At 34.8% G+C, this 13,571-nt stretch overlaps 1 protein-coding gene across 1 annotated transcript in view; it reads right to left on the bottom strand.

The window, feature by feature from the left end:
• Positions 1-13,571, bottom strand: part of MTREX (Mtr4 exosome RNA helicase) — a 105,315-nt gene that overhangs the window by 15,831 nt on the left and 75,913 nt on the right. The window contains exons 20-22 of the mRNA XM_015085579.3: positions 10,319-10,429; positions 8,891-9,079; positions 4,227-4,390 (exon numbers count right to left, since the gene is read on the bottom strand). Coding sequence (XP_014941065.2) covers positions 4,227-4,390; positions 8,891-9,079; positions 10,319-10,429 — 464 coding nt within the window. The remainder of the gene's footprint in view (positions 1-4,226; positions 4,391-8,890; positions 9,080-10,318; positions 10,430-13,571) is intronic.

Below are 13,571 nucleotides of genomic sequence, written 5' to 3'. Positions count from 1 at the left end.
AATCAATGAGGATGACAAGGATTTATTTAAGAAAATGGCAGGTCTTTATATTTATCAACACATCAATAATAAATGTAAAATGGGAATTTCATGTAAAAATACCATTCTAGCAAACACCAAAATGCAAACATTTACTGAAATAATTTTATTTCTTAACTCTCAGCATACCAGGAAAAAGTGTCATCACCATTTTTCCTCTGGGTCCAGGGTTCCATTTAATTGTTTTTAAGTTATTTAACAAATAATTTATAACAAAAAGGATAATGAAAAACAATTTCATTAGAAATCTTAATTAAAATGTACCCATAGTAGCCACACATTTTATTCCACAGTCTCCCAATGTTGAGAATGTGTATAACCCAGATGGGCAATGGTCTTTAAATGCTACAAATTGCTGTTCATCAACTATCATCCACAAATCTGGACTATATCCATGTAGTATACGCAATTCTAAATTTCTTTTTTTTTTTTTTTAATGTTTATTTGTTTTTGAGACAGAGAGAGACAGAGCATGAATGGGAGAGGGTCAGAGAGAGGGAGACATAGAATCTGAAACAGGCTCCAGGCTCTGAGCTGTCAGCACAGAGCCCGACGTGGGGCTCAAACTCATGGACAGTGAGATCATGACCTGAGCCGAAGTCAGCCACTTAACCGACTGAGCCACCCAGGTGCCCCGCAATTCCAAATTTCAAATACATCCCCAAGAGATACTAGCTCATCATCATGTCTGGTTTTTTTCCTGCACTTAATATTATCAAAATATACTACTGACAGCAGATTTTAAACACATCTCCTTTAAAGGTTCTAGCTTATTATTTTTGGTTCCTCTTTTGAATCATCAAAATACACTATTTTTAAAAATTTTGACAACTTGTAATTCTGTTGAAGAGAGGAAGGCCATCCTCTTTGCTGCGTAATTATTGTACAACATTTTCATATTCAGGTTTATATTATACAGATTAGAATAATCGGGGTGCCTGAGTGGCTCATCAGGTAAATGTCCAACTTCAGCTCAGGTCAGGATCTCATGGTCCGTGTTGGGCTCTGTGCTAGCGGCTTGGAGCCTGGAGCCTGCTTTGGATTCTGTGTCTCCCTCTCTCCAAATAAATAACAGTTTAAAAAAAAAAAAAAAAAAAAAGATTAGAATAATCAATCCAACCATTTTTTTTCCTCTCTCCAACTTTTTCTTGATAATTTCCTTATATTTACCACTGTTTTCAGTATTTGACCACTTAAAAACCATATCAAACACAATTTAGCAAGCAAATCATAAAAGATGAAAGACAGTTATAAATCCTTCTAGTAGAATGGGATGATCCAAGTTCTTAGCACAAAACATTACATAACTCCTTGAACCGAAAGAAAAGTAAAATAGGAATCGCAACTTTTTCTTTCTGTCCTTAGAGATCTATCATTCCCTTATTGATTCTTCAGTTTGAGAATTTACCTATAGTCTAAGATTTTGCTTATATGATTTCACTATCATCACTGTGTCTTATGATTTGTCTAATAATTGGAAAATATCTTTCTTTTTTTTCTCCTTGCCATCATGGGTAGAAAACAAAAAATTATAAATTTTTAACTGTGTTCAATGGAAGCTACAAAAGACTACAAAGACAGTGTTTCTAGAATTCTGTAATCAAGGTTCCATAAAGTCTCTTATTTATAAAACAGTAATCATGAGGGTGTTAACTCTATTTTTATTAAAAAAATTTTTTTAATGTTTATTCATTTCTGAGAGAGAGTGAGACAGAGGGCAAGCAGGGGAGTGTAAGACATAGAGGGAGACACAGAGTCTTAGGCAGGCTCCAGTCTGAGCTGTCAGCACAGGGCCTGATGTGGTGACCTGAGCAAAAGGGGGATGCTTAATGACTGAGCCATCCAGACACGCTGGGTATTCAACTCTATTTAAAAAAAACAAACAAACTTTACTTTGACTTCTAAAAAAGGATAAAGTATCAATCTTTATAAATAATTTTAACTATTCAAAAATAAAGTTAAAAACTAAATTTGGCCTTCTGATGGTAAAAGGAGAGTTAAGTCAAACAAAGAGGACAGTACAAATAAGGCAAGACAACTTAAGGAACTACATGTTACTATATACACCCTACAAAAGCAGACAGGAAAGATTACTAGATCATAGGAGAGTGTTCTAACAGGTTATATAGGCAATTATGTAAAAAGAAAATTGAGAAACTCAAAATAAGACTGGAGACATTCATAGCAAGTTTCATAACATCTAGGAAAAATATGCAGGAATGAGCAGGATTTGAGGTGGGAGCGAGGGAAAAGGTCATGCTAAGAGAAAGAAATACGTGGGATATGGCTACAGAGGAAGGGCAACAACACTAAATTATGGAATTTATTCTAAAAGCATTAGGGAATAACTGAGACTTTTATCAAAAGATTGACATGACAGGATATGTGCTTTGGAAAGAATACTCTGAAAGCAGTATAAAGGATGGGTTATAGACACTCAAGATAGGAAGCAACAAAAATGAGGGCTTCTGTAGTACCCTAGCAAGAAATAATGAAGGCCCACTACTAGTCAGTGGGAACAGTTAAAGGGGCACAGATGTGGAGGAAACAGGAAGATGGGAAGAGAGAGAGAAGGAAGAGTAATCTAGAATGACTCCCAAGTTTTCTCTTCAGAGGCTGGGTCTTATTCAGCAAGACAGAAACCAGAGGGAGAAGCAAATACAGGGGGAAAGGTAACATACTTTCATATGTGATAGTGTTACTTCTATCTCTCTACCTAGTCTGTTTTAGAATATAACCAATACCATTCTCCCAAGACTAAATCCAGCTATAGATACTTAAGAGAAATTAATTTCTATGTTGTTAGATTCTATATAATATTACAAAGATATAATTCCAATAACATTATTTTTGGCATATGAATTAGTAGACCAGTGTTGTGGTGAAGCTTTATTCCTGGGTAAATTATTAACCTTAAGGTGCCTACAATTCTTTAATGACAAAGTAGGAAAGTAGGTTTAAGGAAAACTAGATGCTGACATGCCATATCTAACTTGAACAAATGATATATTTGGCCCAGACAGTGACTAAAAAATTCTGAATTAGCTTGTGAACACTTAAAAAAACAAGGGATTTCATTTCACCTAAAAATCTGGATTTTTGGCTTTTCTAAATTGAAAAATCTGATAACACATTATTCCGCAATAACAACTATTTGGGGCTGGGTTGTTGCTGCCCTCTTTTGGTGGCCAAGAATTGTTCTGGTTTACCACAGTCTCCTCCTGGCTGGCTCCTGTAGACACCAGTTCTTAACATCCGAACTAAATGATCAGTAAGAGTAGTATGAATAGGCCTGCCCCAGAAATGTCTGAAACCATATACAAGGCCTATAATTCTCCAGCTCCATCCATTAGAGCCACGGTGAATATACAAGTAACTGTTTCAAAAACATTTTTTATGAACTCATTGAGAATAATGGTTGTTAAACCATGGACAAAACAAGACGTATCTTCAGGCTAATGGAAATCACATAGAGACCTTGAACCAGAACCGTTCAATAGGCCCTTCCTGAGTTTCTGACGCACAGAAACCACCAGAGACAATGAAATGACTGCTATAGTTTCAAGTCATTTAGTTTTAAGGTCATTTGTAATATGGTAAAAGATCACCAAGATAGATAATATCTTATATCCAGTTTTATGCTGTGGCCTATAATATGCTTTGCTGTAATTCCCTAATTGTTAGCCCCAAACTTTAATAACAACTTTAATATATATAAAAAGCAAATGGTTATTACACTAAAGTTTAAGGTGGGAATATGTTCATAATTGTAAATAAGAATTCAGTACACAAAACTGTGTATAAACTAAGATTAGAATTATGTAAAAATCCAGAATGCATTAACAAAAAGAGAAAAAGGATTACATCAATATGCCAATTGCATTTGTATCAAATAGTGGAATGAGGGGCGCCTGGGTGGCTGAGTTAGTTGAGTGACTTCAGCTCAGGTCATGATCTCACAGTTCTTGCATTCAAGCCGCAAGTCAGGCTTTGTGCTGAAAGCTTGGGCCTGGAGCCTGCTTGGGATTCTCTGTCTCCCTCTCTCTCTGCTCCTCCCCCACTCGCACTCTGTCTCTCTCTCTCTCTCTCAAAAATAAACATTAAAAACAACAAAAAAAGTGCCCATTAAAAAAAAACAACACACTATCTCATTTTAAAATCAGTTTCCTAGAACAACCAGGTTTTACCTGCTTATCTCACAAGCCACTCGTCCTTTCATCTCTATGACATCAGAAGAAGTAGCAAATCCCAACCTCCTTAAAACACGTTTGCGGCATTTGAGCTCATCCATTTGTAGGACAGTTCTTGCTTTCTTTAGTTCTCGCTTTGCAGATTTAATATCTATTGCAATCTAAGGCATATGAAAGTATAAAGAAAGTTCAATAAAGTAAACAAAGTAAAATGAAATTTACTCACATAATGAAATAAAAAATCTTTCATAAGGATACCTTACAAGGATACCTGGAACTTCTTAGATACTTACCTAGGATATTAGAAAAAAGGAAATAATACATCTGTAGTTATTAAATACTTGTAGAAATGTTAAATATATGGAAATATAAAACATCCATTTGAAAAATGTAAGGCAACTTAGGGAGATATAGGAGTTGATAAAGTTTAAGAAGTTGGGGAACAGAGTATGATTCTTGCTTAAATAAGGAGCAAGGAGGGAAGTCTAGAAGGAGAGTTGGACAGCCAGCAGCTAGATAAGGTAACCTGCTGGAGGTAGAAAAAGTCAGTGGTAAATTAGAATAGGCTTTCCCAAGATAAGATTTGACCATTAATCATGCTTCTAAAGCAGCATCAGCTCCAGCTTTTCATCCTTAGAAAATGAGGGGGTAGCTTAGAGAAGAGCAAAGAGGAGATATATGAATCTTATTTCTTGGCTACTAATATTTCCCCCATGATGTGTCCTGAAAGGTGTTCCTTTCTCTTTGCCTTCTAATTCTATCATAAAACTGCCAAAGCTGGAAATGGCTTTAGCAAAGAGAACAGGTCTTTATTCTATATTTTAAAAGGAAAATGTATTTTTAGGTCATCCTTCAGAGTGGATGAGTTTTAAAATTCTATTTATCAGTAAATATTACATACTTTCAAACTGTGACAAGAATATCATAGTACAAGAACAAGACAACACTGGATTCCAAGGTTAGGGCTTCAAGTTCAGAAAAAGACTGGCAAAAAGAAAATTTTAGGGAATAGAAGTTAAAATTCAAAGATTCTGGAATTTTGGTGATTAAGACTCAGTTGAGGAGCAGAAATGATAAAGGCAAAACAGTGGTCAGTAATGGATATTTACTGACAGCTAACTATGTACCCTATTTTCAGTGCTTTACATTATTTATTTTTTTAAAAATTTTTAATGTTTATTTATTATTTTGAGGTGAGGGGCACAGAGAGGGAGACACAGAATATGAAGCAGGCTCCAGGCTCTGACCCGTCAGCACAGAACCTGACGCAGGGCTTGAACTCCTAGACCGAGAGAGATCATGACCTGACCTGAAGTTGGATGCTTAACTGACTGAGCCACCCAGGTGCCCCGAATTTTTATTTTTTTTTAAATGTTTATTTGAGAGAGAGAGTGAGCGCCGAGTGGAGGAGGGGCAGAGAGAGAGGGAGAGAGAGAATCTCAAGCAGGCTCTGCACTGTCAGCACAGAGCCTCATGGAGGGTTCGATCCCACAAACCATGAGATCATGATCTGAGCTGAAATCAAGAGTTGGACACTTAACTGACTGAGCCACCCAGGTGCTGCTACATTACTTCATTTAATTCTTATAGCAATATATAGGGTAGGTAACTAATACTAAATACGAATTTTACAAAGATAAAAATCTGAGACAGAGATTACTAAGTAATTTGGTCAAAATCACAGAGCTAGTGATTAATAAAGATGGCATTCAAAACCACTCTGCCAGCCTTGAGAATCCAATCTCTTAATGGTTATCTACACTGTTATGAACAAATGTGTTGTCATAATGCTATGAGGATAAAAAGAATGCTTTCTATGCTAGACAATTTTCCGCATAACTAGCATAGCTATACTAGCATAACTCATCAGGTCTATTATATTAAAAAAAGTTGTTTTCTAAAGTGTCTTTGAAAGAGGATGTCCTCTTTAGGATGACCTAAAAGAGAAGACTAATAAGTACTCAGAGGCATATAAAGCTTACCAGTTAGTAGAAGACAGCCCCCTATTAAAGATTTTTTTCCTCAATAAATTTTACTGAAACGTACTTTGGATATACTGAGTTAAATAAAATATTATTAGAATTAATTTCACTTTTTAAAATGTGGTTACTGGAGAATTTGCTTTTTCAGACAATGCTACAAGAACATACTTTTACTACCTCACCTTGGAGTCTCAATTCCTAGAAGCAGGAAAACTTGGTCCAGTGCGAGCACTTAAAATGACAGCTGAGGGATCAGATTTTTATTTTCTTAGGCAGGGTTAAGGGATGTGAAATTTATCCTTCAGTCAGTAGGAGGCCATAAAAAGACTTGTTCTTCCTTCCCTAAATTGTTAACTCTTTGTAGTTTTCTTTCATTATAAAATGTTATAGAAGCACATTACAGACAATTAGGGAACAAAAAACAGGAAGAAAAAAACACTGCTATAATCTCATTGCCCAAACAACCACTTAAGGTTTCCCTTTTTGTCTTTTTGGTATATGTTTTTATTTTTGCTAAATTATAATCATAGTCCACATCAATTTCAGATCCAACTTTTTACATTTAATGCTCTTGTGTAAGCATTTTTCCACATACTGTTGAGTTTTCACAACAAGATTATTTAGTCAGTCCCTTAGCCAGACACTAAGGCCTTTTTCCTTTATGTCAGAGTAGCTCAGGTAACACCACTCTCTGTGGCTTCGCACCGTTTTCTTTGTGGACGTTTTCCAGTCATTATTCAACCAAGCTCAAGTCTCTTTGTTTTTGTGTTGTGGAATTGCTAAGGGTGACTCTCTGGTGGAAACAGAGAAAGTAAATTTAAGAAGGTAGGGAGCTGATGCAATGGTCCCAAGGAGAGATGAACAGGCCAGGATCATGGGTATCCTTGTAGAAGTTACTAACGCTTTTGGTTTCTCAGTTTCCTCATCTTGAGCAGTACCTTCATGGTGGATCAGAGCATGGTGCACTACACGTCCACCAAGAATACAGCTGCTGCGCCCCACCGCAGCCCAGGGCCCCATTATGTTAGTTCACAGAAAGCTAGAAAGAGTGTTGTAAAACTGTGAACTAAACATACTACTCTGTTAAGCCAAGAAGTTTCCACTCACACACTTGTTCAATAAATACCAGGTATCTATTTTACAAAGAGATCACTTGGGATCGAGGAGAGTACAAGAAAGCTAAAATGAAATGCCTGATCTAAAGAGTTTAAAACAATAGTTTGTGTAACAGGAAGACTAATGTGATAAAAGTGGCATGCGATTAAAAGCTGAAAAGGCTTAACAGCAAGGAGCTGTAAGTCTGAAGGTGGATGGAACATTTCTAGAGCACAAAAGATTCTAGTTGAAGAGAAGTATACAGTGGAAAGGAATGTCTTCACTTCAAAAAGCTTTTCCTAAATTCATTATTCACAATGAATAATGTATCTGTGAGGCAGTACAAGTATGTTCTTGCAGCATTGTCTGAAAAAGCAAATTCTCCAGTAACCACATTTTAAAAAGTGAAATTAATTCTAATAATATTTTATTTAACTCAGTATATCCAAAGTACATTTCAGTAAAATTTATTGAGGAAAAAAATCTTTAATAGGGGGCTGTCTTCTACTAACTGGTAAGCTTCATATGCCTCTGAGTACTTATCACAGTCTTCTGCTCTTTTAGGTCATCCTAAATTAATTATCTGTAAATTAACTAGCTTTTCTGGTTAGAGACAACAGCTAATTACCCTAAAAGCTGAGCTATTACATACCACTAGGAAGGCTATAATCAAAAACACAGACAATAACAAGTGTTGGTGAGAACACAAATAAGAGCTTTCATAAATTGCTGTAAATGTATGTATGTACATTTACATACATGTAAAGTGGTATAGCCACTTGGGGAAAAAGTCGGCAGTTTCTCAAAAGGTTAAGCCTAGACTTACTATATGACCCAGCAATTCTACCTAATTCCACACAGGAGAAATGAAAATATCTTCACACAAAACTCGTACATAAAAGTTGGTAGCAGGGTTACTCAAAACAGCCAAAAAGTGGAAAAACCCCAGATGTCTATCATCTGTTGAACTGTTAAACAAAATGTGGTATATGCATATAATGGAATATTTTTCAGCCATAAAAAGGAATAAAGTACTAATTCATGGCTACCACATGGATGAACCTTGAAGACATTATGCTAAGTGGAGAAAGCAGACACAAAAGGCCACATACTGTAGGATTTTACTTATATGAAATCTCCAGGATAGGCAAATTGACAGAGGCAGAAAGGAGATTTGTAGTTGCTAGGGGCTGCAAGATGGGAGAAATAGAGTTGACTGCTAATTAGTATAAGGTTTCTTTTGGGGATGATGGAAATGCTCTGGAATTGTGACAGTGGTATGGTTGCAGTTATCTGTAAATATACTAGAAACCACTGAAATGTATGCTTTAAAAGGGTAAATATTACTATACATGAATTATATTACATTTAAAAAAACTTAAGAAAAACCATCAAATACCAAATTATAACAAAATGATCTTCATCTTGTCTTGCTGATAAGAGGTGATGGTCTCCTCAAAAGATAAGGAGATATTTCCCTGTCTTAGCTGATGAAACCAATAGGAAAAGAAAATAGAAAACACATAATCATCTATTTAGTAAAATATATAGAATTTTATGATACAAACTAAGTTTCTGCCATACCTGTGCTTTTTTTTCACAAAGAGTATACACTGTTTCCAAATTTGGATCATTGTGAAGTGGATGAGAATACATTCTATGTTCAAAAGCCTCTACTTTCTGGATGACTTTTTTCAGCCCTTGATCTTGAATGCCCATATCATCAATAGGATCTAATAAGGGAACACCATCAGGAAAACGTTTCTGAACTTCCTGAAACAAAAAATTTATACACAAAATTATTTAAGACTAAATAAATATTTCCTTCTATGTATTTCTGTGCACAAACACATTGAAAAATGCACTTAAACTGGATCGCACTTTTCCGTTGCATTTGGTTTTGAAACCTCCTTTTGAATCATACCATGATATACTGATACAGGGATGTGTTAAATTTATTAATAATTTTAGTATTTAGAGCTGAATAGTTCTAAGTGTGGGACAACTTATTGCTAAACACATTATTGTACATTTAGGTTGTTGTAACCTTTCACTGTCATAAATAATCCTATATTAAACAACCCAGGTGTAAATGGTTTTCAGTTTTCACATTATTTCCTTGGGGCTGATTCCTAGGGGAGTGGGGTACTACTGAGTCGAAAGACATAAGTTTTTTAAAGTGTCCAGATTCCTGTCATTAATTTTGTGTTTTGGGGTTTTTTTTTTGTTTGTTTGTTTTTTTACATGATTTAACTGTTAAATATAATGAGCATCTGAGTTCAGAGAAGGGACAGCTCACTGTAGGCTGGTACTGCCCTGGGGAGACTTTCAAGGTCTTGGGATAGGCCTTAAAGGTAAAATAGAATTTGGTGAGTTAGGGATAAAACAACAACAACAAACAGTTTATCCACATAAAAATTCTATAAAACTGTCAAGACAATTATTCAATTCAGAAAGCCTGCCTAGGACCACAGCTTGAATGTTCCTGCTCTACAATGAAAGCATCCTGTTTATCTTTGTTTTCTCAAATTCAAGTACAGAGCCTTTGCTCACCAGTAAATGATAATCCAAATGTTTGCTGACCAAATAACTAACAAAATTCCATTTTCTTCCCCTACTGGAAAATAGATTTCTAGAATGTCATAATTTTTCTTATTGAAAATAAAACTAAAAAATGGTTAAAAGTCCTGGCACATGATTTTTATACATAAAATTTTTAATGCAGTCTAGTTATTTTTACTCAACAAATAAAGCAAAACATTTTGCATAAAACAGTAGCTATGTTTTCCTTTTTGGGTTCTCCCTTACTTCTCACTTTTGGTGTATTCAAGGAGTAGACAATCTATACAAAAATCACGAACTTCCACTACTGGCAGTGTTTATAGTTTTTTGTTTTTTTTGTTTTTTTTTAAAGAAAGAAATATATTTTAAAGCATTTAAGCTGTCTTGTTATAAATTCTATTTATCTTTACATAAAATTTATATTTAAATTTATAAAACTAATACGTGTACCTGTATTGACTTTAAAACACTCTGTCTATTATCCACTGGCCGAAGGTCTTTAGGAATATAAAGCCTAACACTGCTGATAGCAGACAGGAGGTGCACCAAAACTGGAACAACCTACCAAGAAAAAGTTACAGAATGCTACAATTAAAACTGCACATTTTCAAACTCTGTCATTTCCCAAATTTAGCTTGAATCCTTAAAACGAAGCTGTATTTACAATTTGTAACACATATGATTAAGTAGGTAATAATCACTATAGAAGCACATATCTTACCAGAAACTGTATTTCAAAAGTAAAACCTAATTCAAACTTCTAAATAACAGGTAAATAAATGGTACCTAAAAATTAGTTATTCCCTCAACACAGAATCCATGCTTTATTTATTTGCATGTACTCATTATTGGCACTTTTTGAACATCTTAAAATATAACAGCACTACACAGGAAGGAAAGACTCCTGTTTATGGGTGAGTAGGATTCATGTAAGCTCTAGATAGGTTTTAATGAAGAGATGAAAAAAAAGTATTTCAACCACAGAAAACAGTATACTCCATTAGACATAATATTCAAGAATCACCTATCTTCAAACTTTCATGTTCTCTCCTGACAAGAATACCTTTTCCTCACCATGAAGTACACCATTTTGCTTCCTTTAAGGACACTGACTTTAAATTTAGAGGTTGTCTGTACACTGAGAAGTTAACACTTTTAAAGGTCCAAATTCATCAGTGTATTATTCTCAATGGCTACCTTACTCTGATCGCTACTAAAAAAAAAACAGCTGCCATTGGCTTGCTGGTTAACAAATATATTCATAGTGTTTTATTGAATAAAATGGTAGAACAGTTGAGCAGAGTTTCTAGAGTCAAGACTGCCTGGGTTTTGATTCAGTTTTCTGCTAGTTTTGAGACCTTGAGGAAGTCCAAATTTTTTAGGCTTCATTCTTCCCATTTTAAAAATGGAGATGAAATTATATCTATCTCATTAAACTGTTGTGAGAATTAAATGAAATAATGCATGTAAAGTGTTTTAAAATAGTTAATAAGCACCTTTAAAAAATGTTATTTAGTGTAAAAGCTAAAAGAACAGAGATCATATTCAAATACCAAAGAGAAAAGAAAGAAAAAATGGAGAAAGTATGTATTGTTTAAAGCAGACAACTACAACTTCTTATTCAAAAGTGACTAAAATAATAATACAACAAACTGTCCACTGTATTTTCTCAACTAGATCTTTCCAACTGTTAATAGCTTGCCATATGTGCTTTTCCTCTTTCTAGTTAAGACTTTGGGATTTTGGTGGGGGAGTGTTTTTCTTTCTGCCTTCCTTTTTCCTATTTTAACCATTTAAAATTAATTTGCAGATAACATGTCACTTCACCTCACCAGCAAATACTTCATCATGTATCTTCTAAGAATTACCTCATTATACCATAAAAATTTAATAATATAATCTAATATACAGTTCATATTCAAATTTCCCCAAATGACTCACTAATGCCATTTATAGATACTACCACCAGCTTTATTTTTTTTTTAAGTTTATTTTTTTGACAGAGAGAGAGAGAGAGAGAGAGAGAGAATAAATCACAAGTAGAGTTGACAGGATTAGCGTGGAGTCTGATACAGTGCTCGAACTCATGAAACCAAGAGATCATGACCTGAGCCAAAAGTGAGTTGGACACTTAACTTGACTGAGCCACCCAGGTACCCTGATACTACCACCACTTTTGGATCTAAGATCCAGCCAAGGATCATTTCTTGCATTTAGTTGTCAGATCTCTTTAGCCTTTTTAAATCTAGAATACTGCCTACTTTGTTTTTATGGAATTGACATTTTTAAATAATTTCAAATTTTTAGAAAAGTTACTAGAACAAAGAGTTCCCATAAACCTTTATTCAGATTCACCAAATATTCACATTTGCCCCATTTGCTTTATCATTCTCTCTCCCCACACATATACCACATCCATAGTACAAGTATTAAAAGAGGGAAATTTAATGTTGAAACAATTATTATCTAATCTATAATGCATATTCCATCTACTTCTCCAATAATGCCTTTTATACCACACTTATTCTCTCCCACCATTCTACGTATCCAAATTAGGATGATAAATTATGTTTAGTTTTGGTAATTCTTTATTTTACTTTAATCTGGAACAGTTTCTCTTTTGTGTGTGTGTGTGTGTGTGTGTGTGTGTGTGCTGCTCAGGACACTGACATTTTTGAATATACTAATTATTTTATGAATGCCTCTGAATTTGGGTTTGTCTCATTATGATGAATCATGAAATTCAGGATATGAATTTTTGGCAGAAATGATGTTTTTTGTTCTTCCTGTCCACTGGTCAACATTACTAGTGATATTAGTTTTTATGACTTGATTCAAGTGGTTATCTCTGGCATTCTCTAATGTAAACTTACTACTTTTCCCTTTACAATTAATAAGAAATTTATAGGGATATTCATTACTTTGTAAATATCCCATTCCTCATTTAAACTTTCAACTCACTAGTTTTAGGATCCATGGATTAGTTATTTGGTAGTTGCCTAATGGTGACTTTTCTAACATATTCGTTCCTTCTATATTTTACCTACCTACCTACCTACCTACTTACCTACCTACCTCAGTATGGATTTGGGGCTGTTTTCACTTGATTATAATATTTTAATATAATTATTTTTATTTTCAAGTTGTCAATTTCATGTTTAAATAAGACATTATGAGGGCTGAACTGGTTACTGAACCAGCAATTTGTGACCCTTGCAAATAGCAGATGCAGTGTCTGAATCGAAAGAGAACACTGACATGTATGTACATTATTCAAAGTGTCAGAAAACAACAACATCCAGGAAGACATCCAGGTGGCTTACAGACACATGAAAAGATGCTCAACGTCACTCATCATCAGGGAAATACAAATCAAAACTATGATGAGATACCACCTCAAACCTGTGAGAATGGCTAACATTAATAACACAAGAAACAACAGGTGTTGGCCAGCATGCGTTGAAACGGGAATCCCCTTGCACTGCTGGTGGGTATGTAAACTGGTGCAGCTACTCTGGAGAACAGTGTTTTGGAGGTTCCTCAAAAAACTAAAAATAAAACTACTCCAAAATCCAGCAATTGCACTATTAGGCATTTACCTAAAGGACACAAAAATACAGATTTGAAGGGGTACATGCACCCAATGTTTATAGCAACATTATCAACAATAGCCAGACTATGGAGGGAGTCCAAATGTTCATTG

Source organism: Acinonyx jubatus, chromosome A1 (assembly GCF_027475565.1).
Source record: "Acinonyx jubatus isolate Ajub_Pintada_27869175 chromosome A1, VMU_Ajub_asm_v1.0, whole genome shotgun sequence".
Classification (NCBI taxonomy): Eukaryota; Metazoa; Chordata; class Mammalia; order Carnivora; family Felidae; genus Acinonyx; species Acinonyx jubatus.
This window is presented reverse-complemented; position numbering and strand designations above follow the sequence as displayed.